The 26,863-nt window shown below is 40.5% G+C and overlaps 1 protein-coding gene across 11 annotated transcripts in view; it reads left to right on the top strand.

Annotated features, from left to right (window-relative positions):
- The window catches only part of PHLDB2 (pleckstrin homology like domain family B member 2), a 241,536-nt gene that overhangs the window by 152,960 nt on the left and 61,713 nt on the right, over nt 1–26,863 (top strand). For 10 of the 11 annotated variants that reach the window (XM_037055380.1, XM_037055407.1, XM_037055361.1 and 7 more), the window contains 3 exons: nt 16,189–16,572; nt 21,746–21,889; nt 23,114–23,251. In XM_037055380.1, coding sequence (XP_036911275.1) covers nt 16,189–16,572; nt 21,746–21,889; nt 23,114–23,251 — 666 coding nt within the window. The remainder of the gene's footprint in view (nt 1–16,188; nt 16,573–21,745; nt 21,890–23,113; nt 23,252–26,863) is intronic. The other variant, XM_037055424.1, reaches the window with a different exon arrangement.

Here is a 26,863-nt window from a genome sequence, read left to right as displayed (position 1 = left end):
CATAATCTTAAGCATCATATGGAAGTAATCTTAGCTTATCTCTCCAGTAAACTAATACATGACCTTTAAGACACCCAGATAAATTAATCTATGATAAACCAAATCTAACCTGTTTAAAATGAAATTATACTTGTATTATACTATATACACTGATGAGATAAGGCAAAGATATATAGCTGTTTTGAAAATAAGAATTATCAAATCAGTCTGACTTATATAAATATTCACTTTGATCATGTAAACTTATTTTCTAGGGGAAAATGCTCATAAAGTCAGGAAGCTAGGACGAGAAAGGTCGTTTTCTAAAAGAGGAACACAGTAAAATTATTAGAATCATTTTGTTTTCTAGAACTTGGGAAATGTTAGATTTATTTAAATGCTATTAGTCTCTATAAATTAATCAGAAGCAGAGGTCCTTTATTTTAATTTGTTATTATCTTAGGACGTAGGAAAATATCTCCCAACCCCCCCGACACTGTGATCTCCCCCCTCGGGCACAGAGACACAGATGGACACAGAACTTATAGTGTGAGTTCTGCTGCTTTAGCTGCAGGTGAAGAGTAAACACTGGAACACGAAATCTCACTCTTCCAGATCTCAACAGACCAGTGGCTTATTCGCTGGGCACCAAATGCTGTCCTGATTTGAACTCACAAGTAGTAAAGACAACCAACAAATTAAAACCAAGAGCTAACAAATGTCCAGTCAGCTTTCACCTGGGCAAGAGTAGATTCCAGGTCTACCAGACAGACCACCAAGTGGTCGGACCGTAAAACCCGCTTCCCAGTCACTGCTGCCACCAAGAGGGGTTGTAACGATTGGCTGTGTGCAGACCAAAACCCGGATCGAACTTGGCCGGGATTCAGAAACAAAAACAAGAGCATAGGGTAGGAAAACAAAACCTTCAGAGAATACCGAGTCCGTGAAGGTGAAGTTCTAGTGCCACTTGGGATTTGCTCCCGGAGCCAAGAAAAGCTCTGCCTGGGCTTCCAGCCCGTGAGATACATGCTTCATGTGTGATGCAGTCCATTTGGACATTTCACTGGGACCTCCAAATTGTCAGAGCCCGATTTAAAAAAAAAAAAACACACAACTCTTACACAAATACAGAATGAAGAGATGCCAAAGATTTATTGAATTCATTAATGAGGACACCAAGCAGGCATAAAGATGGTTCACAAAGCATAATTTCTGTGGTGTTTTTTAGCTTAGCTTTAATTATAGCAGTGTTTCATCTGTTTTTCTTTTTACTTGTTCAATCTTTATTTGAAAACTCAAGGTAATTATATTGAGTCTTAAAGGCTGAACCCTAATTATGAATCTCCAAGGACCTATTAATGAGGCAAAATAATTTTCTTGGAGTCTACATTAAATAGCTTCCAACTGCTGTGCTAGTTGAACTAAAAAAAACTGTTTAGTTTTTTAAAATAAATTTTCTTCCTTCTTTCTTGCTCTTAGCTGCCAAACCTTGGTTTTGTCATTGTGCCAGCCTCTTCTCTTTTTTTATGATTTTGGAAATCAGATATCAAGCCTTGTTTTAAAATGTTCCAAAACTAACAGTTACTAGGTGTAAGTGAGGTCTTGAGAGGGTCGTGTGTGCATGAAGTGTGTGCCCTTCAGTTCATAGACCTCATGACATCATTAGGGTTGGTCGGCGGGCCTTTAAACTTCCCGGTTCTGAGCTGTTTTCCGTGTAGGGGTAATGCTGATTGTTTGACACACGGATGTTCCAGAGGCTACAGAAATCTTTACAAAGTAGCCAAAATACTCTTGTTCATTTCATTTGATACCCGATACCTCATTTGATACCCTCCCAGTGATAGAGAGGTAGCGATCGCCATCTTACTCTTCTTATGGTTGAGGGCAGTTGAAGTCATTTTAGAAAGGCAAGGGGAAAACAATGTTAAAGCAAACCCTGCTGCTGTTAAGAGTATTCATTTGGTTCCATTACCAAAAGCATCTGTGCTTCTGTGGAGAACCAATGCGCTCCCACAAATTGCTTTGTAGCAGTCCAGTATTTACTTTCTGGTTGACGACAGTCATCTGCGGTGCCCTGATAAACAACATTGTCGCCATTTAGAACTATGTCGGGCCAAACTTGGCGTTCGTTTCTCAAACATGTGATATGATGCCAGCTCTCATCAGGCATCATGGAAGACAGCTTTCTAACTTTTTACATGCATATTGAAGATAAAGGTTGGCTTTCTTTCAAGGCATATATTAATGTTCCCATGGTAGTTATTATTTGAATAGGTGAAATGTCTGGATCAAAGATTCTCCACTGTTTGGAAGGTATTTTGCAACAGCTCCTGTGGAAGCAGTTTGTAACTAAAGGATTTTAAATTGTAAGAGTCTGGGACTGTGTCTGTGTTGCCCATCGACGCCCATCCAACCCCCTAGTCAGATGACAGGAGTGATGGGAAGAAATGCATACATGTTAGTTTGTGAGCACAGTAAATGGATGTTTTTGACACCTATTTATGGCATTCATTGAGGCTTTCTTCACTCTGTGCTGTATAGGCTGTGTACCCCTCATTCCCAGACATTCGAACCTTAAGTTGAAACAAAGTGTATGCACTTTGTTCCAGGTAACAGTGAAGCTCTGAACAAAAGTACAAATGTCTCAGCATAATGCATTCTTTTTACTCCTAGGAATGGAGAAATTTACTCCCAATTTTCAATTAAGGTGAAAATGAGTTATTTTTTTATTTTGGAAATTTTGTAGCATTCTTTGTAAAAATTGGTGCTCTCTAGGGTCAAATGAAAACCAAGGCTTGCATACTTTTGAGTAGACCATAGACCTCTAATGTATCTAAAAGTAACTAAAAGTATAATTGAGCATATTTAAGGAATTATGGAATTCTATAATATAGATATATATGTGCTCTAATTTTATGGTGATACCACGCAGGTAGCAGATACTGTTTTAAAGACCTGAGAGGAAACAGGGTTTAGAACTAGGAGAAACTGCGAGCAAACCCCAGCAGAGTGAGGATTGCCAGGTCAAAGTCACGCCGCCACCTGCAGCTTGTGTGTTGCTCGTCCCCCTGCTTCTCCCTGTGTCCACTTCAGTGGCTTCTACCCCCCCAAAAGAAATTAAGCCGTTCACGCATTTTTATTTTGTAAATTTGACATCATTTCTTGGTGGTGCAGAATGGATAATGTTAAGAGAATGACTATTGTTCCTTAGCCATAGTATTAATTTTTTTAAGAAGAATGTGTTTGGAATGTGATGGCAAGCTTCAGTATTGAAAACTATTTTGTCCTGTAATCTGCCTTGAAAGGCATCTCCTTCCTGATGTGGCCCTTCCCCTTGCTACATCCTGACTGTAGTTTTAATTTTTAAAAAATGATTGCACGAGTGGGAAGTGAGCTCAACTGCAAATGGGGTGAAGGTCGGTTTTTCTAACCAAATAAACCTGGTGGCTCCAACATTCTAAAGGGAGAGTAAGAAATCACAAATTTCTTCCTATGTGCCGAGTCAGAATGTGCATTATTACATTAATTGATTTAGTCTTCAGATTTAGCATAGTCTGACGTGGTTCTGTGGAGCCTTGGTTTACTTAGCTTTGATATTTAAAGCAGACAGCCAGTTCCTTGCCAATCCCTGTCTGCTTTCACTTTTATGCCTTGTTTGTAAGGTTTATAGAGTCTAGCTCAGAAATACAATGTGAGCCATAAAGGTGAACCACGTAATTAAAATTTTTCTTATGTTAAGAAAATGAGAAAACAAGTGAAATTAGTTAAAATATAGCGGACAGCACAGGATTGAATGGCGATGCTATTTACCGCCTAAACAAGTTACCCATTCTCTAAGCCGACTTCTTTCACTTCTAATAAAATACAAGTAAGTCTGTAACTAGTGGTAATATAAAAAGGACTGTTTTCTGTTGTCGGATCACCTTGAGTCACTAGAGAGTAAAGACGTTATCTTTTAAAAAGCAAATTGCTGGCGTAGGTGTAGATGCTCAGTAAATATTGAAACAGCTAATCGTTAGCAAATTAGGATTGTCAACAGTCCCCAGTTAACCTAGAATAAGAACAGTTATCGCATTATTCTTCTTCTTCAATTATAGGGCCAAGAGGGGGCTGAAAAAGTAAAAAGTAGTGTTCAGCAATAATCTAGTAACTCCACATTGGGGAAACATGGAGCTAGTCTTAGAGTAATTCTGTGTTACATGTGGTCTGTGACAGTTATTATTAAAAGCAGGTGCTTCTGCATTTGAAGGCAAACCCTAGGTTCTTGTTACAGTAGCAGTATAAGCTGTTGCCTCTTGATGGTGCCACACATTTAAAAATTCCTGCTCAGAATGGAGGGACCTGTACTGTGAATCTCAGTGTGCTGTAGCATTCTGGGGCTAAATACTGAAATATAAAAGGTAATTTAGACTAAAAGGCGGCCCTGTATGCCACCATATGGGCTATTGGAAAAGCCTCGTTATTTTTAGAAATGATAAATCAATATTTATGAAGACTCATCATTACATAAGAAATAAAGGACATTAATAAAATTCATAGAAAATTGTACAAACTAGATGAGCATTCAAATTGTAGTGTAACTATGCCAACAGGTACATATAAGTGGAGCAGTGAGGGAGGACTGTTGATACTTTCAGGGAAAAGTGATTCCCATGTTTGTTGTCAGATTACTTAGTATCTCTAAATTAAAAGCCATTTATGATCTACCTTTTAAAAATTTCTCATCACATAATAAGTTTATAACTGTGCTGGCTAATTCTGACCATGAGAATTTTTCTTCCCCGGTTCTAGAAAAATTTATGGGACTATTTGCTATGAAGAATGTTTTTAAAAGTTTGAGCTTTTTTTTCAAGTCCAAAACAAGTATTATACAATAATACAAACACATCATTTTTTTCAACAGAAAAATTTTGATTCAGCTGTCTCAAATTGCAGGTTAAGACCTATTAGAAGGCACTTAAAAATGTTCATCTCTTTATTTTGAGGAAACTGTAGATTTACGTACACTTATGAGAAATAACGTGGAAAATTTGTATACCCTACACCCAGTTTCCTCCTGTAGTAACATATTGCAAGTTACAGTGTCATTTCACAGCCGGGACGTTGAACTTAATATGGGAGAGATAACAGAAGACTTCTAACACCACAGGAGTTTATCCTGTTGCCCTTTCATAGCCACTCACTCCCCCTTTCTTCCTACCCTCATCTCCTTCACCCCTGGCATCATTCATCAGTTCTTCATTTCAAGACTAGAATATAATGTTATACTACGTAACCTTTTGAGTTTGGCTTTATTCACTCTGCATAATTCTCTGCAGATTGACGCAGGGTGTTGCATGGTGTTGCCTGGGTCCAAGTCTGGGATGTATGCTAAAAGGAAATCCCAAGAAGCTTGGTTCTGTGTTTTTTCCTTGGGACCTACTTCCTAGCTTATTTGCTTGCTGCCTTTTCTCCACGTTTCAGAGCCTTTTATGTTTGTCTTATACATTATAAAATGTCCAGGGCTCTTAGTTGTACTTAGTGTTTCTTCTCAGAAGCAGAGGTCAGTGAGATTAGTATTCCCAAATTCAAAGCATTCAAGGATTTTGCTCTGTGACTTCTAAGTGGCTGCAGGGCAAACCTTTCTGTGGGGACATGGTCTGTTGAAGAATTTGGGTTTGGAAAAATTGATGTGTCTTACTCAAAATTGCTAAAACCATGCCCCAGATCTGGGGTTGTAATTTAGATTTCAAGAAAAGACAATTTCGAAAAAATGCTAAGTAGAAAAAAAGGAACAAGATTCTCAGACAATTATTAATCATTTTCATTGTAGAGTAACAGAGCTGGAACTTTGAAAGTCTGTCTTTTCTATCATACCACAAACTTGTCCTAGGAGAAAGGAAAATGTTACTTTCCTAGTATCTCAAATATAGAAGGAAGGCATGTTATTGCTTATTCTGAGTTTCTATACATAAAGTACTGCAGCATGCTGTTTAAATTTTAACACATAATATTACCCATGCAATAATCTCTCAAAAATAGTTACATTGCACATCTTTTTTAAAATACAGATAGACCGTCCTACTTTTTTATATGACCAGCCTCTTTATGTGTGAAGAGTTCCTTATACTTTTTAGGATAGATTTATTTTTTAAATGTGGACGATTTAGCTTAAGGTCTTGGTACCTCTTATGCATCGGTTTTTCCTTAACAAAGTAAAATATTAGATAATATTCTAAAGTTATATAAATGGATTGTGTTTTAAAAACTGGCTGTTCAGGGGAAACAAACAAAAGGATTCTTTGAAACGTAAGCCAAGGTGAAAATGTCAACAAATGACAGTACTGTTGGACATTTCTCCCATTTCTCTATTTTATTTATTTATTTGTATTGTATTTTGTTGATTATGCTATTAGAGTAGTCTGAATTTTCCCCCTTGTCCCTCTGCACCCGGCATCCCCCACTTCCTCAGGCCATCCCCACACCTTCTTGCTCATGTCCATGGGTCATGCGTATAGGTTCTTTGGCTACTCCATGTCCTGTGCTGTACTTTACATCCCCCTGGCTGTTCTGTAACTACCTGTTTGTGCTTCTTAATCCCCTCACCTCTTCACCCATTCCTGCGTACCCCGTTCCCATGTGGCAACCATCAAAATGTTCCCTGTATCTGTGATTCTGTTTCACTTCTTCTTGTTTCCTTTGTTTTTCAGATTCAATTGTTGATAGATATATACTTATTGCCATTTTATTGTTCATAGTTTTGATCTTTTTCTTAAATAGTGTGTTTTGCCATGTAGAATGTGCACCCATATTTTTGTGTGCATTACACATGGGAATATTATACCCATGGTATGTAATCATTATACCCATGTATAATGCATATTCTTATTTTTCTCTCAAAAATTTGGGCAAAAATTTGTGCATTATACCCAGCAAAATATGGTGAGTCTCTAACATTTCATATAATAATGGCTTGATGATTATGAACTCCTTTTGTTTTCTCTTGTCTGGGAAGCTCTTTATCTGCACTTTGATTCTACTAGACAGGCCCTTTAACCAACTAAGCCACGGCGCCGTCCTGCACTTTGATTCTAAATGATAGTTTTGCTGGGCAGATAAATCTTGGTCCCTGCTCTTCATGACTTTGAAAATTTCTTGTCAACCCCTTCTCTCCTGCAAAGTTTCTTTTGAGAAATCAGCTGACAGTCTTATGGGAACGCCTTTGTTGGTAACTCTCCACTTTTCTCGTACTGCTTTTAAGATTCTCTTTGTCTTTAACCTTTGGCATTTTCATTATGATGTGTGTTGGAGTGGGTCTCATTGTACCCATCTCATTTGGCACTCTGTGCTTCCTGGACTTGCATGTCTATTTCCTTCACCAAATTTGGGCAGTTTTCATTAATTATTTTTTAAGTAGATTTCGAATTTCCTCTTCTTTCTCTTCTCCTTCTGGTACCCCTATGATGCGAATGTTGGAACATTTGAAGTTGTCCTATAGTGGCTTGCACTATCCTAGATTTTTTGGGATTCTGTTTTCTTCTTGTTCTGATTGGTTGTTTTTTGGTCCTTCATGTTCGAAATCATTGATTTGATTCTTGGCTTCATCCACTCTACTGTTATTTCCCTGTAATTTGTTCTTTATTTCAATTAGTATATCCTTTGTTTCTGATTATCTGTTTTATGCTGTTGGGGTCCTCACTACTCAAGTTCCTTGAACATCCTTATAACCAGTGTTTTGAATCTGCATCTGATAGATTGCTTATATCCATTTTATTTAGTTCTTTTTCCAGAATTTTGATCTTTTTAAAAAAAATTTGGGCCATGTTTCTTGGTCTCCACATTTTGGCAGCCTCCTTGTTTCTTTTTATATATTAGGTAGAGCTGCTATGACTCCCTGTGTTGGTATTGTGGCCTAAGGTAGTAGGTTTCCTGTATGGTCCAGTGGCACAGCCTCCCCTATCCCCTAGCTAGGTACTCAGGGTGCGCCTTTTATGTGGGCTGAGTACACCCTCCTCTTGTAGTTGAGCCTTGGTTGCTGTTGGCAGGTTATTGGGAGGGATTTACCCAGGTCAGTCGGCTGTAAGGACTGACTATGACCACTGATACTAACCTTGGCCCACTGTGGAGGATCAGCTGTGCAGGGGTACAGAGGTGGTGCTCCAACATGGTCTGTAGCTGCCCACTGGGTGTGCAGATTCTGAGGTTTCCCAGGTGGTACAGACCAGGGTCAGCCCCCACCTGTGTTTTGCTTGGGGCACCCTTTCTGAGCTATAAAGCAATCTGAGATGGCTGCTACTTGTGCTGGGCCTGGGGCCACTTAGCAAGGAGTGCAAGGGCTGAAGACCCACTGAGGCCAGCTGTTGCTGCTTGGGAAAATTCAGTAAGTTGTGAAGCATGAGCCAAGACCAGCCATTCATGTGGAAAAGCAGCTTGGTTGGGCCTGTAAATTGGGTGGGACGGAGTCTCTGGGGATCTCCAGGGTGGGGCACACAGTGTTAGCTAAGCTGATAAGTCTCGGATATGGTACCTGCCTGCTGGCTCTGTGGCTCTGTGAGGGGACAATGGTCTGTTTGCCTTGAAGCCAGACACTTTAATTCCTCCTTGTCAGTCACTGATGCTTTTCAAGCTGTTACTCCAGTGCTGGAGCTCAGAAGGAGTAAGTCTGAATACATTTTTGTGTTGGTTCTTTAAGAGGAACTGCTTGGGATTCTAGAAGTTTCTTCTACCAAGTCAATCCCCAGTGGTTTTAACAGCCAGAAGTTGTGGGGAGTTATCTTCCTGGCTCTGGATCCCTGGGCTGGGAGCCTGGATTGGAGCTGGGACTCCTCTTCTTGAGATATCCCTCCCTAATTTTTACCAACCACACATGGATGCGGGACCAGCCCATTCCCTGTCTCCACCCCTCCTACCAGTCTGGATGGATGTGGTTTCTTTCATTCCGTATTTGTTGGACTTCCATTCAACTAGATTTCTGATGGTTCTGAGTGATGGTTCATTTGTATTTGGTTGTAATCTTGATGTGGTTGTACAAGGAGGTAAGCCATGCCTGCCTACTCTGCATCTTGACCAGAAGAGCCTGTCCTGTTTCTTTACTTGTGAGGAACAAGAGCCTCATTAGTTTTAACAGAAGGGGCTCAGACACCTTATAGATTGCTCTTCTGAAGTACTGTTCATTTAAGATGAACAGTGTCTGAAATCGTCTCCTCAGACACCAAGTAGAAATTATGATTATAGTGATCACATGAATTTCTTTTCTTTATAGCTAGTGTTTTTTCAATCTGTAGGGAGGAGAGTTCCAAGAGTAGCACTGAGCTTCCTTCATAAAAAGTTCTGATCTATTTATTACAAAGCGCTTATTCTATTTCTGGTCACTTTACTCCTAATTTTCCTGAAAAAAATGGGAGGTGCCCCATCTCTTACAGGGTTTCTCATCTGCACACCAGCAAGACACACAGTTCCAGACTGCAAACAGCTGGGAGTGATGGGGAGTGAGGTTTAAGCATTAGCAACTTCTTTGTGATTGGGGGTGTGGAGGTGGTGGGTGTGTGAAGGAAAGGAAGGAAGTAGAAGAGTAGATGTACTGAGTAATCCGATACAGACAATGCATTCATTATTTTTAGGGGAGTCGAGGACACTTTCAGACAGAGGGGCAGCAGTCAATAGTGAAGAAATAAAAGTGTAGGAGAATGGATAATTGGGGCATCCCACAAAAACAGCGCGAGGGCATATGGGTGCAATGTCACAGGCAGAAGGTTTAGCCTGAGGGACTCTGCTAGATAATGTATTGTGTTTACTTTGTCTCAGACACCATTCTAAGTGTCAGCCATATGTTACATTCATTGTGTATTTTGATCCTTTCAGCCACCGTATAAGCTAGACACCTCAGTAACCCTGTTTTTTACATGAGGCACTAAGACATGTAGAAGCTGAATGACTTGCCCAGGGCCACACAAGTAGCAACAGAACCAGGAAAAATAAAATAAAATTTTAAAAAGGCAAACACAATCTCATACTAAAAGAGTATTATAAAATCAGTTTATACCATATCATCTAAATGGCCAAACAAAAGCACGAAGTCTAGAATCCCAGTCATCAGACTGAATCCTATTTTTAATTCTAGAATCATTAAAATCATTCTCTATAATTTGCTCGAAGGATAACTTGATATGTAATAAAAATGTCAAATAAGCAAACACACACACACAAAACACACGCAGGCAGTCTGGCTCCAGAGTTCATGCTCTGAACCACTATGAAACGATGAAGCAGGAGGACCAGATAGAGACAGATACGGGAGGAAACCTCAGGGGGTTGAAGCAGGTTGGCCTTGATCTCCTTAGGCAGTGTGTTCGCATACATCGGTGCATCGAGTGTATTCTAGGAGTGGGAAAAATCACTGGAGGGAAAGTGCCGTCTTAGTTACTTGTACATGTCTTACTCTCCTTCGGTACATAGTTTTCCATCACTGTGGGTGGAGAGTGGCTGTATGATGCCATACCCTAGTAGTAATCTGCACATAACAAATGTGTAGCGATCAGTAGCTGACATATTTTTAGTACATTTCCAAATAACCTGCAGTCACTTCCGGAACAGGTAGAATCATACAAAACCATTACTCTTTCATGTGTCCATCGGGCCTCTTTTCAGCTCAGTCTTTCTAATGAGGCACACACGCACATCTATTTAAATAAAAGGTGGGAGAATAAAGTGCTTTCTGACAATAAGCTGGAACATGGACTTCCCGGACAGACTATAAAATAAATTATTCTTAGATATTAAGCTGACTTGCATGAAGATACTTAGTAAAACCAAACCATAAAAACTCTTTACTTATATATACAATTCGTTAGTTAGGTCATTTGTTCAAAAATTGTAAAAAAAAAATATCAAGGCACTATTTAGGCAAGTGTGAAGGCAATTAAAAGGTCACTGTCTCCACACATGACCACCTTCCTGTGACACCAACTGCAAGTTCAGGGAGTTGCCAAAAAACCTCCTTCAGACTTAATAATTTGCTAGAAAGACTTACAGAACCCTCTGAAAGAGGTTATAGTCACAATTATTGTTTGTTACAAGGGAAGGCTACAGATACGGATCAGCCAAAGGAAAAAACCGTGTGAGGCGGAATCGGGAGGTTCCCCGTGAAGCTGCCACCTGCCTCTCCCTGTGGAGTCAGCTCATAACTCTGCCCACACAGGTGTGCGACAATGCACTGAATTACTGTCAGCCAAGGAAGCTTTCTTGAGCGTTACTGTCCAAAGCCTTTACTGGGGCTTCATCAGGTAAACATGATGGACGGATTGGCCATGGGGTTAGTGTCCATCTCCAGGATTACTGAGACCACGTGAAGCAAGTCTTCTACACTGACTCACCTGGTTGGTCTTTCTGGACAGCCTCCAGCCTCTACCCTGAGATTATCAGGTGCAGCCGACTTTGCCCTAAACAAAAATCTGTCATTGGGTATGACATAGATTACCTTCCCGAAGCCAACAGCAAGGGCCAGACCACTCTTTGGGTGAAGCCAAGTACTTTATTACATAGCAAATAACTCAGCTTCCTTTAGGAGAATCCCCAAGTCCCTCATCTCTAAGTTTTGGGCAGTTACCTGCCTGAAATTAGGAAAGACTTGTCAGGTATAATGGACTTTTGTGGGGTTAAAAAGAAGACAAGACTGGCCAGTGTAGCTCAGTGGATTGAGCGTGGGCCTGCAAACAAAAAGATCGCGGTTCGATTCCCAGTCAGGGCACTTTCCTGGGTTGCAGGCCAGTTCCCAGCAGGGAATGCATGGGAGGCAACCATACATTGATATTTCTCTCCCTCTCTCCTTCCCTTCCCCTCTAAGGATAAATAAATAAAATGTTAAAAAAAAGACCGTTCACCTCAGAGGCTTAAAGCAACATATGCCTATGTCTCCCTCACACCCCATGGCCAACATGGGTTGAATGACGCTTGCACTCCACATTTCCTGACTCAGGGTACAGGCAGGTGGACACAGCACTCTGTCACTCTGGTCACTCTGCCATGGCAAAGACAGGCATGTAATGAGTCAGGCACCACTGTTCAGGCAGAAGCCACACACATTGCTTCTCACATTTCATTGGCCAGTGAAAGTTTGACAGTCACATCTAATTTGGGGGCAGGGAAGAGAAGAACTGTTATACTGTGCCTAGGAAGAGAACTGATCTTAGGAGCCCCAGTAACTATCCCAAGGGATTTATCTCTTAAAACAAGCAGATTCGTATAAAAGGCCTTTAGCTACTTAATTTAAAACTCGAGAATGCGTTCATGGAATCCTGGGAATTTTGCTTACTTGCTGTCAGCCCAGCTCTTCTCATTTGCCATCCACTTTCAGACCAGTCTCTGACTCGCGCTGGTATACCCTACGAATTTATTCCAGAAGTTTGTGTGGGGCTATTGGGATCACTTAAGTCCTGATACAAATAGGAAGGAAGTTGGCCTGTTTCTCTTCAGGTACCTCATTTCTTTTCCTATGAAGAACCCCATCTCTCTGGACATGTATGTAGTTGCTGGTCACTGGGCGACATGGTGCTATTCCATGAGCCTGTGTGTTTGCTGATGTTCCTTCACAGAAATGCCCTGGCCACCCTACTGTTCGACGGGCCACAGGGATTCATTTTTTCTTCAGGACTCAACCCAAATTGGTTCGGTAATTTTTGTGTATTTCCTCATACGTGAACCCATACATTTTCTGTAAACCTTTGTTATCACTGTTTTGTTTAAGTCATTACTCATTTGTGCCTTCTGTTAAAGTTTTGAGGGTAGAAATGCTGTCTTTTTTCATCTTTGTATCCCTAGCACATGGGGCATCAAATTACTTAAAAAAATATCTTTGTTAAATTGAAGATTATGGAGATACTGAATCTCCAGGGTTAACAGTAGAGAGAAGTAAAGTCATTCTTATCAGTTACAATAGTCCTCTTAATGTTATAAAAAAACAATTTTTATATTTTTCCCTTTCAGCTAAATTGTATCTAACCATTAAAGAGCGACCCTGTGTTTTATGTAAGAAATGACACAATATAGTTAATTACGAGGGGAGGATTTTTAAAAAGATTTCACCTGTGCATAAGTATCAACAATTGGTCTTCTGCATGATTTACTTCTGCATTATATGTACAGTGCTATGGCCTAGACTGGCTGTAATTGTGTACAAGGAAACTCGGTGGTTTGGGGAGTTGGATGAAGGCTGTGTACTGTAGAGAGGCAAAGCCAGACACATGCCTCTGAACAGGAAAGAAAGCTCTGAGCTCATAAGATGTACACTCAGCCCACCACTTTTTTTTAAACCCGAGGGCAAGAATTGCCCACCATTTTCTGAAGCTGTATTTCGTAAGATCTTGTGTTCTTTTCAAAGCTTGCTTGGATATACGTGGTGCGCAGTGATGGAGGAAAGAGAAAATGGAGAGGGAAAAAGTTAAAGTGTGTTTGAAATAATTTGACTCCCCGTGACCTACTTTCTCAACCCTTAGCAGCCGTGCTTCGGACCGTTGGATGGCTAGGTTCGCTTCCGGTGGCTCTTCGGGAGGATGCACAGTAGAATGCTGGTTTGGAGAGGTGGTGGGAATTACAGATCTCCAGGAGGGTAGCCTCCCAGCTCAGCACATTGCCAGGTGAAACGCCAAAGTTTTTCAATCCCAGTTGCACTTGATGTTCCAGCATAATTATCACTAGTGTCCTGTTTGTTTCCCAGTTTCCTGGTCTGGCGTGGTTGCTCTGGTTTTAGGTCATGCAGAGCTGAGAATATTGGTGAGATGAATGGGAACTTCTGCAGTGAAGAAGGCCTAAGGGAGAATTATTGTCTGAGGGTAAATTCTGCTCAGGGTTTTCCTTAAAAGGCTTCTTATAGTGCTTTCTGAAATGTCTTGAAGACTTTTTCCTGATGCACTTTTCACCATTTTTCTTTGCTGCTGCTTTCATGGGGCTTGTGTGTCTCAGCATGGCCTGGATTTCTTACAGACTCGTGGGCAGCAGGGCTCTGTGTGTGTGTGTGTGTGTGTGTGTGAAAGAGAGAGAGATTCAACCCTGGACAGTTTGGCTTGTGAATGGGGTGATAAGAATAGAGAGAAGCACATACCAGGATACCAAACTTCCTGTGCACAAGCCTTTGAATGCTGCGTTTCACTCTCTGAAATAGAATTCATCTTAAGGCTGGGATCATTTATTCCCTCTGGAATTAAGCAATAGCATTGGCAGCAAAAGAAACTATTTTGGGAAGTAGATGTGCGAGGAATTTTGCTGTGTGTTACAGGCTGGGCAGAAGTACGTTTTATGCTTTTGAAGACCACACTTCTTTGGACCCCTGGTAAATGGAGATTGACAACTTTGAGAAAATCCCAAATGGAATTAATGTCCAGACTAATGTATACACACCATGACCTCTAACGACTGCGTGTAGATGCTTCAACTTAATTTACCTACAGGGTAGAAAGAACACTTGTCTTTGGAGATCAGCCTTTAATGCTGATGCTGCTGAGAAAGGGTGTAAAATATAACATCTCGTTCCTGTCCCCTTCCACATACGTGCCCTTGCAGGTTGTTTGTGCACATTCCTGTGTGGACTTTTCTGGATTGTTGGAGAAGTTTAAAATAAGACCATGAATGCTGAGTCCACCCCTTCCTTCAGTCCCTCCCCATAAAGCTGAGGTGGGTCGGGCTTGGCAACTGGTGGCAGCTGTGGAGATACATAAGCACCAGGGCTCCTGGATGAACAGGGTGCCTCAGTGCCTGGGATGAGGCCGCGTGGCTCTGAGTGCCTGCGGTGGGAAGAGGCCATGAGGACGGAGCTGCAGCTGGAGCCCAGGAGTTCAGACAGCGAGAGGGAGGTGGGGGCTTATAGCAACCGGTCCAGCCGTCCTTTTGTGGAGCTGTTGTGTTTGTCGGGGCGCGGTTGAAGGAGTGCCTTAGAGGACAGATGAAAGTTGGGTACAATTTAAATGACTTCTATCTCATCATTTAATGAGTATATCTAATGGCAACCGGAACTTATGTTGGTCTATGCTTATTTGACTTTTCCATTTGATACTCCTTTGACTATTCAAAAGTGAACTGCCTTCAGAATTTTATCTCTGCAGATTTGCTGCAATTAGAAATGGAAAACAGAAGCCCAGGGCTGTTTAAAATTTTTCTATTTTGTTACTGATAGCCAGTTTGGAAAATGCTTTTTTTTTAAGAAGGCTTTTGAATTCTCTTATAAGTGTGGTAGATGAAATCATAATAGATGGCTTTTGTTATTTTATTTTCTTCTTTCCACTTAGGCATTAGAATTAAGGTAAAGATGTTGAGATTCCCCAACCCAAACAGTATTATCTAGGCTTCTGATAAGCATTTCATCAGTTATATCCTGTTGTTCACAAATATACAGTAAATTTACTTAGAGTCAGGAATCATATTTATCTGTTTGTTTTGCATGGGGAGTTTGGTGAGTGGCAGTTAGTGCTACCATTATAGACGTTACTGGCCTATATATTATTTTTAAAACAAATGAATTAGCACCTTATTTTCCAGATAAATAAATCAAAGGTTTGATAATCTCAGAATGGGAAACACACTGATGTCTTTCTGTGATGATGTACAATTTTCTTCATTTGTATGCAACACTTTAAACCTTATCATTTGAATTATGTGAGAAATTGGTGGAAAATACCTGTACATGGTGAAAAGACATTGAAAAGTTTTGAAAATTTTGGAGCATTTCAAGAAAATAAATGAAGACCTACTTAATGCCTTTTAAATTAAAAAATTCTTCAAGTCACATTTTTCTTTTTGTATGTCTAACAGGAGAACGATAATGCTATGAGAAGTTAGAGAATTGTTTTTAAGGGCAAATGTTAAATCCACAGTAATGGAAGAGTTAGGTTGAAGGTAGATAGATACAGGGAGAGAAGCAGGAGTGAAGAGCTTAAAAAATGGAGATTAAAAAAAAAAACCTTACAAGTGTTTAGAGAATTGATAAAGCAAGAAAAGTCTTACTGAGTGCTGCTCCGTGCTAGGATCAGCACTGGGATATACAGATAAAGAGGGCAGCCCAGAAGTGAGTTTGGGGGGGAAATCAGACATTATTAGCCCATGTGTCATCTGGATCCTTAAATGCATCCATTAGACACTGTGGGGTTATGTGTGGGATGAAATCACCAGTGGTCCTGGCCTCTTCAGTCTTTCTATTTGGAGTTGTCTCTGTTCTCACCAACCTCCCCTCCCCTTGTGTTCTAGGAGAGACAGCGTCTGGAGACCATCCTCAGCCTTTGTGCTGAATACTCAAAGCCTGACAGTTGCTTGTCCACTGGCACCACCGTGGCGGACGTACAGAAAATCAACAAGGAGCTTGAGAAGCTGCAGCTCTCCGATGAGGAGTCTGTGTTTGAAGAAGCCCTGGTGAGCCCCGATGTCAGATACAGGTGCCACCAGAAAGGCTCTGGCCATGACGTAGACTTGGCAGCCTTCGGGAGCCTCAGTCAGAGCAGTGCCAGCTTCCTTTCCCCCAGGAGCGCCGTGAACGAGGAGCTGCTCAGGGACCTCACCGGGACTCCCCCACTGCCCCCCTCTGCTTTTCTGAAAGCTTCCAACGAATCCACTTACTTAAGTATCCTACCAAAGGTAAAGGAGGCAGAGCACAAAGACTGGGATTGAGGGCCTAGGATAATGCATCAGCATTGGCCTAGAGACTGTAGACACTTTATGATGCTTGCTTTCCAAAATGGTTTCAGTGAAGCTTCCATTGAAGAGGTAATCAGCAAGGTGTAGTGTTTACTATAAAGTAATAAATTTGCACTGCAAAAAAATGTAGCAGTTTGAGAAAATAGAAAGAAAGTTTTCTCTTCATTTTGTCCTTTCTTAGTTGTCTCCTAAGAGATAAACACAGTTAAAGTATTTTACATGCTTTCCTAATATTTCTGTGATATACAGCCAAATCATAGGCATGGACACACGCATAATGGTCTTCATTCTTTCCTTCCCTAAATGTCCTGAGCATCTTTGCACATTAGTATACACAGCTTTACCTCAGTCATTTCAATGGCCAACTAGTGTTCTGTTTTGAAATAACTATTTAAGTTGTTCCCAGTTTTTGGTTAATAAAATCTACACACAGTAAGTATTCTAGGATATATGCAAATATTATCTGTAGAATAACTCACTAAGAGTGGAATTATTATTATAGAGTGTATATTATTTATTTGAATGAATACTTCTAAATTATACTGTCAAAAGAGTTACACTTTCACTAAAGTTTATTTCATGAGAACATCTTATTCTTCATACACTTGCTAAGGCTGTGAAGTTTCGAAAACTTTCAATTTGCTTAGTTAATAGGGGTTTTAATTAGCTTGTTTTAATACACATGAAAGTAGGCATCTTTTCATATTTTAGTTGTTAATTTGTATTTTGACACAATTATTCATGGTCTTCATCCATTTTTTGAAAATGTCTTGTTTTTATTGAGTTATAACTACTTATGGTAGTGAAATTAGTCTTCTGTTATGAGTAGTAACTTTGACTTTTGACTTTCTTTGTGACATTTTTTGAAGTAAAAAAGTTTAGTATGTTATCATAATTATTATTTAGTCTTCTGGTTGTTGCTGACTTAAAAATATCTCCCAAGTTTAAGGATTTTTAAAATGGAGTTCAAAGAAAATCTTTCGGTGTTTTTTTTTCCACACAGGTTAAAATTTTTTTCCCTGTAAGATTAAAAAAAAATTTTTCCTTACCTGTTTTTGAGAAAAGATTTAAGAATGCTTATAATAAAAGATATTAAAAGATAAATATTTTATTGCAATAAAATTAGAACACCAAAATAGTAAATAACAAGGAAAAGCAGATCCTGGAAAAGCCAATACCATAATCACAAGAACTTATTTATTTAAAGATAAATAAGACTAATTAATTAATGTATTTAAGTAACTCTGACCATTAAGTGCAACTCTGAGATTCTTGGTGGTCATGGCCCAAGAACCAAAAATAAACAGATACATCAGTTGTATTTTTGTTATAAGAGAAGAATACACACTGATTGTTTAAGAGAAAGGCACGCTGAATTCCGAAAGTAATTTATCACATGGAGTACTGTTCAGGAAAGTTCATGTGTTTGTTTTTATTTTTGTTTGATTGGCTGCAACATGATTTTTCTCGTTAAAAAAGTTTGAATGTTCCTGGTCAGAAGTCCTTACCCACCTTGAGTTCTCCAGTTGCATACACCAAGACCATTGACACTCTGGACTGTTCATCCCTTCTTTCTTCTAATGACCACATTTGCCTTACTCAGTGGAGTTATCTCAGTGCAGGGGAACTCTGCAGAGAACAGCTGTCTCTACTGCCAAAACGATGCAAGTGTTAGAAACTAGGGTCTGGGAGGAAAATCGAGTTGTCGGTATTCAGGCAGAGTAAATGAGCCAGCATTTGACAATCAGATGTTGGGTTTCTCAGAAATCCTTTGCCCCCTTTTTATCTTAAATCCTTTCACATTTCTTCCTTCATGGACAGCTGCTAGTTTTGTCATGGTGGTAAGCTGTGTGCTCTCTCCAAGGACTGTCTTTTTGAAGACAGGTTTCCTCCTGAAGAGGGCTATGACAAGAAAGCTGCTGGTATGGAAATGAGCAGATCATGACAGATGTTTTTCACTGCTCAAATAGGCTTTTGTAGAGTAGCAGGCCTCTGCAGCTTGGTGCAGCATCCCTATGCAAGAGAAGGAAGACTGCCTCCTTGAGAGACAGGAAACATCAGGAGCCCCTCTGCTTGCCACACAGCCGTTTAACAGAGTGCAAGTGAGACAGTCGTGGGAGCCAGGGGATGTATTTTCCTATTAACACACGCTAATGTTGCCTTTTGGGAATTGAACCCACAACCCCATAGTGTATGAGACAATGCCCCAACCACCTGAACCACCCATCCTGGGCTTGCTTATTACTCTTTGAAGACAGACATATATTACCTCAAGCCAGGAGGTAGAAGAATCTTTTTAAAAAGCCCTGGCCATTAGTTTTAGATGCCCTTCCTCTTTGAGTAATCTGCTCACTGAATTATTAACAAAGTACAGCAGTTATTAGTCATCAGGCTAAGGTTCAGTGAAGAGAGGAATGTGAAAAACATTCTAATCTGATTTTGATCAAACAAAGATTTTAATGATATTTAGGAGACTATAGATCTACCATTCTGGAACTTGCTTTACGGAATACTTCAAGATACAGATGACCTTCCAAATATGCTACCTTTCATTTGCTTTTGTCAACATAGCTACCACCACCTGAGGTGAAAGTTAGGAGTAGCTCACTCTTCTCCATTTCTTTTGCACTTTTATTGAGATATAATTAACGCACCACACCACTTAAGTTTAAGGTGTGCAGCAAATGACCTCACTTATATATGTTGCAAAAGGATGACCACAGTACATTTTATAAATGTTCATCACCTCATCTAGTTACTAAAAATTTTTTTCTTTGTTACGAGAATTTTTCATTCTTCTGAGCAATCATTGTTCTGACAGTGGACGGCCCTCACACTTGAAGCCTCTGCTGGCTGCAGAGGTTTCTAAGAAGAGGTCTACAAAAAAGGGGGCTGATGCAGAGTGCCCATTCCTCCTCTCTCTCCCCTTTCTCTGTGTGTATCAAGTTACCTCCAAATGGCATATTTGGGGTGCATAGCCATGTGTAATAGCTTATTAAAACATGTCACTCTCAGTGGAATCCTATCCAGTACAATTTTTTAAAATCCCAGAGGGATTAAATTGAAAGCTTTCTCTTTCACCGTAAAACTGAAGATACTCAGTGGACACCACACCATGGCTCTCTATTGATTTTCTTAATTTGGATATAAATGAGATACCAATATCCTCACCGCATCGTATTACAAACCAGACTTTTAGAATACTGTTTTGGAGACATTGTTTTTTATAAATAACACTAAAAACCAGTCATTTCCTAGATGACATTTATTCCTATAAACAACCTCTCAAGTTTTTTATGAAGTATACCTATTGTGATAAATTTTCTTGAAACTTTGAGTTATATAGATATTTTTAATCACTGCTATTACCTATTTTTATAGCTTTTCAGGTTGTTCAGTTTTTGTTTGCTCTTACCACATGCCTTCCACCTGTGGGAGAGATATTTTTAAAACATGTTGGAAGTTGAAATCTAATATGAATCATTGACCCAACAGGATACTGGCCTTCTTGAGGCTTTCCTGCTAGGATTACTCGTCGGTGATTTCGGAATGTCAGTCACTGTCACAGGCATTCCTCGGGCCCCAAAGCAGGCACCTTAGTATTAGGACAATGAGCTTCATTGTGATCAAAAGGTCACGGATGTTTTATTAGTCAATAAGGTACAGATTTTAGGTGGCAAGTATGAAGCCAAATGTCCAAGTTTGCAAGGTCTACATACCCTTGTTCTAATCAACCTGAGATACTTGTGACTTCTGAGTCATGTAGTCTCCTTCAGTAGGTAAAGAATAAAGAATGCAACACGATGCCTGTCTTCTTAAAGCTATTTTCAGGATTGTTAAAGTAAGTGAACTTAGTGAGGTACAATACATTTGAATGGTTTCTCTGATTCATTTGAATATTTCTTTTAATGATTAGTGAATTATCTTCAATAATTTACTTATCTGAGCTGCTGCTTTTAATTTCTAATTATGAAATTGTGGAACCATTGACTTTACTGATACAAAAAAAAAAGTTTTTTGTTTTTTTTTTTTAAAGAGGAATACAACTTGAAAGTACCAGCATTCCTTGACATACAGAAAGACTGGTGTCTACCTGGTGATGTACAAGATAATTAACCTGAAATTCTTGAAAGAAGAGGCTATTTGCAATTCACCATATTCTCTTCTTAAAATAACAAGCTTTTGTATTTTGGCTGTGTGTGTGATCAGTATTCCTTTTTTACCCTGGGCATCTGTCATAACTGTCCAGAAGTAAAAATATGCCCTCTTTCACTTAATTTCTTTCTTGACTTTCTCATTTCTCACTAAGGAACTCAATTTTTCATGAAATCATTTTATGAATGATGGCCAATGTCCTGTGTCATGTCACTAAAGGCCACTGGCCTAGTTAATGCCTTAAACATCATGTAGGAAGAAAGTCCTATAGGTTATAAGTAGTGTGCTAACACAAAAAGTGAAACGTGAATTGACTTAATATTGAGTCTAGTTTTAAATCATTTGGAGAGGGGGTCACAGAAGGAATTAAGCCTGTTTTGTCCTGATTATTAACTTTGTGGAACATTTCCGTGAGCCTGGGCCAGGTGTGATGTGTTCTTGCCTTTCCCCACCTTGTGTTGGAAAGAAAGTCAATAATCGTGAAAGCCCATATGCGGATAACCTTAGCGCGATAGTGTGGTGGAGATTCTGGAGACTGTTGCAGGTGTACTGACCTGGAGATGGGAGGGATGTGGAGTTTGCAGTGAAAGGCCAGGCATGCCCAAGAGATACCTGAGGACTATGTCCCAGTCTCGTCTGGATTCTGCATCTCTGCTGTGCCCGGCTGTGTGTGTACCCTTAGAGAAGTCACTGCAATCTCTGTGGACCACAGTTTCCTCATCCATATAAGGTCTTAGTCATTTCAGCTTGAAAAAGATGTGAATTCATAAATTTAAGTTGTATACTATGAGCTGAGTGTTTCTGTAGGGAAACGCAGTGTCCCTACTAAACCGTCAAGGATGCTTCTAGAATCCAAATAAGCCTGGAGATGGAAACATTAGACCTGGGGCTGGTTTGTAAATTGGGAAATTCCGGGATTGAAGAGTGAGTATCTCTTTTCTGCCTTGATTAACTACAGACACCAGAGGGTGTAAATGAGGAACAGAGGATTCAGGAGTTGGCTGCCATGGAAGAGGCCCGGATAGCAATCCTGAACAACCTCGAGGAACTTGAACAAAAAATCAAAGATATAAATGACCAGATGGATGAATCTTCCCGAGAGGTATAAACCACAAGTTCACTTTTTACCATCTCCCTGTTTTGTTTTGTTTTTTAGCTTAAAAATATTGCTGCCCATTAGGGCCTAGGCACTGGAAACAGAATACATTGTTTGTTCAGTGGGTACATATGTAGGATAAACTGCCTTCTTTTTACCTCTCATTTTCCTTTTTTTAATAAGAAGAGAGAGACATATTCAGCCATTCTCATGTACTTTATGTATAAACTGACTTTGTTGTAACTAGTACAGCAGGTTGTCAAATAACATTTTGTTCAACTTCATTTCATTCTAATGTTAATGAGATACCGTAGGAACTTTTGCTTATATCAACTAGCCTGTGGTAAACTGGGTTTCATTAAACATCATTTCACCACAATTCTAAGAACCTATTGGTGATGTTAAGCAAGGACTTGCCGTATATGCTTTCTGACTTGCTAAGAAATCTGAGCTGAGGTAACGTGAATTTAGGTGTCCAGGTAGAAATCCAACAAATATTTTCTGAGCCTGCTTACTATGAATTGGATGTCATGTTGGTACTATAATGGATTTACATATGAATTGAACATAGACCTAGCTTTCTGGAGGTTTGCAAACCAGGGAGGAGACAGACACAGACAGACTATAATTCTGGGCACCGAATTAATCACCATAACTGAAGGGAGGGGCAACTTTTACATTACCTCCATGGAATGACAAAAAGCAAATAATTCTGCCCGGGCAGGATCTGCATGTCTGTACTCACAGATGATGCAGACAGCACCATATGTGACAGGGGGCTGCTCATCTGTCAGCTTGTGCAGAAACCCTGCAAGCCCCTCCTGCTGGCGTCGCTAAGGAATGCAGTGCTTGCATGCTGGGCTGAGTGTAATTTTTACTTCCCATGCTCTAGGGACAAACAAAGAAAGACGTGGTGGTTCCCCAGATGGTTCATGCTTGAGCCTCAGTCTAAGCAAATAGGCAAAATATTCTTGAGAAATAAGCAGAAAGGGAATCATCATAGAAAAATTAAATAACTAGTTCTCTTATATTCTAGACTCTCCAGCTTTCTTTTCTGTAGGACTCCTGAGCCTCACACTGGCTCTCTGAAATGCTCTGTAGGCCCCACAGTCTGGCTGATTCAGTAGTTACTTTCTGAAATCTGTAGCTGTTAAAAATGGACCTGTAAAGTAAGTAGCGAAGAACTGACCTGAACGCGAAACACCTCTGGGCTTTGTTTTATGTCCTCAGTTGGATATGGAATGTGCTCTTCTGGATGGAGAGCAGAAATCTGAAACAACCGAACTGATGAAAGAGAAGGAGATTTTGGACCATCTAAACCGGAAGATAGCAGAACTGGAAAAGAACATTGTTGGTGAAAAGACCAAGGTAAAAGAAAATTCTGTTTGAACGCAATTGTTATGGGCAAAAGGGTGGTCCCATTTCGTTGGATCTAAATGTTGTATGAACTGCCATGGTTTTGGATTTCGGTGTCCTGCCCCTGGAGATGGTGGCACTAGAGGAAAATCTCAAGAGGAGGTAAGTCGTCACCAACTAAGAACTGTCAGGTACTGAGTAGTTGACGCTGAGAGAGTACAGCCTGTGTAATTCCAAGCTGATATTCGTGGCAGCTTTTTCTACTTGAGATGAGTCAACTGTTTTTCATCAGCCTTTCTGCTCTTCTAATTCTACTGTGTTTTTTTGGAAAGAATTAACTTTAGCTTACCGGACTTCTCTACCAATGGGGCCCTGGAGAAATGGCTTAAGCATATGCGGATATGGTTGCATCATTTCTTTTCATTTTTTTCTGTTTGTTAAAAAAGATGAGTGAGAGACGTTCATCTCACCTGCCTTGTCTTGCCACGGTCTTCAATGCAAGTGCACCGCTCTTTGGAAAACCCATTGCCGTTTTCCCGAGATCCTCCCACTCTGCCCAGTAAACTCTGTCTCTGAAACACAGTTGACTCTCATCTTGGAAGATGTCTTGTTTATGCATTTGAGGCCGTGACCTGAAAGGTAGCTGATATCTACTAGGGAAAGTATGAAAAATTACTTGTAGTTTTTAAAATCTGAGGTGGTAGTTGTGTTTTCTGTTTGTCTGTTTTTGTTTATTTTCTCTGGGAAGTATTTTGATTACTCTCTTCTCACATTCTGAATTAGTTACAGCTGAAGTAAACCTTCACCAAAAATTAAAATTCCAGTTTGGGGAAGAAAACGCAAAGTGAACTTTAACACATTTTTCTTGCTCTCCATGTTCTCCACTAAGTAGAGAAAAAGAAAAACAACGTTCAGTTTGAGTAAGTTCTACTGGTAATATGTGGAAGGATTTCTGCTGAATGTGGCTTCCTTTTTATAGGTCCTTCTTTGTTTGAGACCAATAAATAAGGGCATTTGATCTTGGTGCCAGAAAATGAGCTCAAAAAGATATTGTCAGAAATTGAAGTCAGATTAAAAGCTACACATCAATATCTTGGCTTCCTGCTTGTCAAGATTAAACTGCACAGCTTTTTCATATTAAATTTTATGTATGTTCTGTCTAGCCCCAGACTTTGAATTAACAAAGAGCCCATTTGGGTAATAGGTATATTTTTCTTTAACAGCTCAAAACCAAGTCAAAGCATGGATTGTCTCGTTCTGCAGTATGGGAAGGTTAGGCTTTTCAAAGGTTCTGTACTGAGACAGCAAGAAACTTTCGTGGGAGGCATCAGATGTCTTTGTTTTGGGATTACTAGCATTTTATGGTTTATGTCATTCCAGAGAACTTGTGGGACGTAGGAACGGGTACCATGTCCCCAGGGAACCTTTCTGCCTTCTCCATTTATGTGATTATTTATCTTTGTATACCTCACACATGGCATGGCTGACAAGTTCTATTTGGCTGTCCTTAGCATCAGATTCTACACAAAAGTGAAGCAGGTCAAGTCAACGCTGAATCCCACTTCCCAGGGAGGGTTGTGTTATGTGCTCCAGACCTAAAGTAATGTGGAATACTAGGAAGATGGGCAGGAACGAGCAAGAAGGGCATCTCCATCCTTTCTGTGATTGTTTTGGTGGCTGGAGAGAGGCTATGCGTAGAAGAGGAGACACCGGGGGCCTGAAGTATAGGATCAGCTCATGCAGCTGTGAGGGGATGAGTTGGTCTTGGATGATGGGATTATTTTCTGTCATCACGTGATGTGAAGAATGGCAGAAACTGGCTTTGGGTGAGAGATGCCAAGGAGGTTGAGAGAAGTGGAGACTGACTGGGCCAGATGATGTTACTGCACATTCTTGACAACCGGACTCAAATAGAGACTCAAGCGTTGCTTGGTGGTGTGACTGCGTTTCTCAAATAAACTCATTCTACCATTTTATGGCATGGCGATTTTATACCTTCGCTTTGTTCAAACCCTTGGTCCCTGTTCCTCCCACCAGCTTTGAGATGCTCTCACTGCCCACTTCACTGAGAAGTTAGAAGCATCCTATCTTTTCAGAGCTAAGGAAGCTTCTCTTTTCCCCTCAAAGACCAAGGCCTGTGGACATGCCCTGGGCCTCTCGCCATTCGCTATCTCGCCATCTTCAGTTCTTTGTCCCTCTTCCCCCACCTTCTTCCTCTTTACTGGATCTTTACTGTCAGGATGCCGTCGTTATTATTTTAAAAGGTCATTACTGAAAAACAAACTTTCTACCAGCTGCTCCCTTATTTCACTTCTCTTCATCATAGCTAAACTTTTCAGTTTTCTTAGCACTCTGTGTGTTCCCCTTCTCCGCTCCCACTTAACCGTTCCCCTCATTCCAGTTGGCTGGGCTCCCATACGTCGGATTTGTTCCTGTTACAACTGCTAGAGACCCGGGTGTTTCCCAGCGTGTGGGTGCTTCTCAGTCCTCTCATGGTTAGATTCCTGAGGAGCATTTGAGACAGGGGACAGCTTTCCCTCAGCACCTCCCCCGCCCTGCACCCCTTTGCCTCCACATACCACACTCCTCTGGTTTTCCTTTTTTCTCTCTTACCTGTTTTTCTAAGTTCTCTGCCTCAGTCCTCTTTGCTTGTTCCTCCATCTCTATCTAACCAGTTATTAAGAGTGTTTGTCTCTGCTCTGAACCCTTTCTTCTTGTACCCTCACATTCTTTTATGGCCGTGCTTCCCAATACTGGTGACTGTCTCATGTTAGTCTTTAGCCTACCGCCCTTCCTGAACTCTGACTCATATCCTGTGGTCTACCTGACATCTCTGCTCAGATAGTTCACAGGTATTGCCAACCAAACGCCCCATCACTGCCCTCTCCCTCTTATCCTTCCCCTTGCCTTCCACATCCTGCCCCTTCCAGTCCTGCTCTTCCTCCAGGTTTCCCAGTCCGGGAGATGGCACCGTGTCCCCCTAGATCCTCGACACTTCTTTCTTCATCACTCCACGGCCAGTTGACTGTGAAAACGTTTCTCCGTTACTTCAGCTTCTCTCATTTCCACCAACAGTACTTTCTTCTGATCTTCATAGTATCATCTTTGGTCCCATTTCCAGCTGCTTCCTTTCAGGCCATTCTTCTCACAGCAGCCAGCGTGATTTTGTTTAAAAGATGTAAATCAGATCACATCACTCTGGCTCATGTTCCAGATTTACATAAAACTGTATTTTATATAAATATGATGCTTCTATATTTTACATACTCCCCCTTCCTCACACCTCTCTCATGGTGGTATTCTGTTCTATCCATTTGTTCAAAGATCTGTTCTCCCGCCCCTCCGCCACTGAAGGCCCCCTTGTGGGTCGGTTTGCTCTGCCTGGAATGCCCTTCCTCGTAGTCCCAGCCCATTGTTTTCTACCGTTCAGGCCTCAGGGTCAGCATTCGTTTTTCCGAAAAGTCCTTCCAAACCTTTCTAGTTCACATTATGTTTTCCCTATTGTTCTTTTAGTCCTTTTATGAATCATATATGATAATTTACATTTTCTCTAGGCGTGTTAGATATTTATATCCTTCTGTAGCCTGTGAAATAGAGGGAGGTAGCATTATCCACTGTTTTCTG

The sequence above is a fragment of the Sturnira hondurensis genome, unplaced genomic scaffold (genome assembly GCF_014824575.4).
Source record: "Sturnira hondurensis isolate 20B ecotype Veracruz unplaced genomic scaffold, ASM1482457v3 Scaffold0000880, whole genome shotgun sequence".
NCBI classification, from domain to species: domain Eukaryota; kingdom Metazoa; phylum Chordata; class Mammalia; order Chiroptera; family Phyllostomidae; genus Sturnira; species Sturnira hondurensis.
Note: the sequence above shows the minus strand (reverse complement) of the source record. Positions and strands in the feature narration are given on the sequence as shown.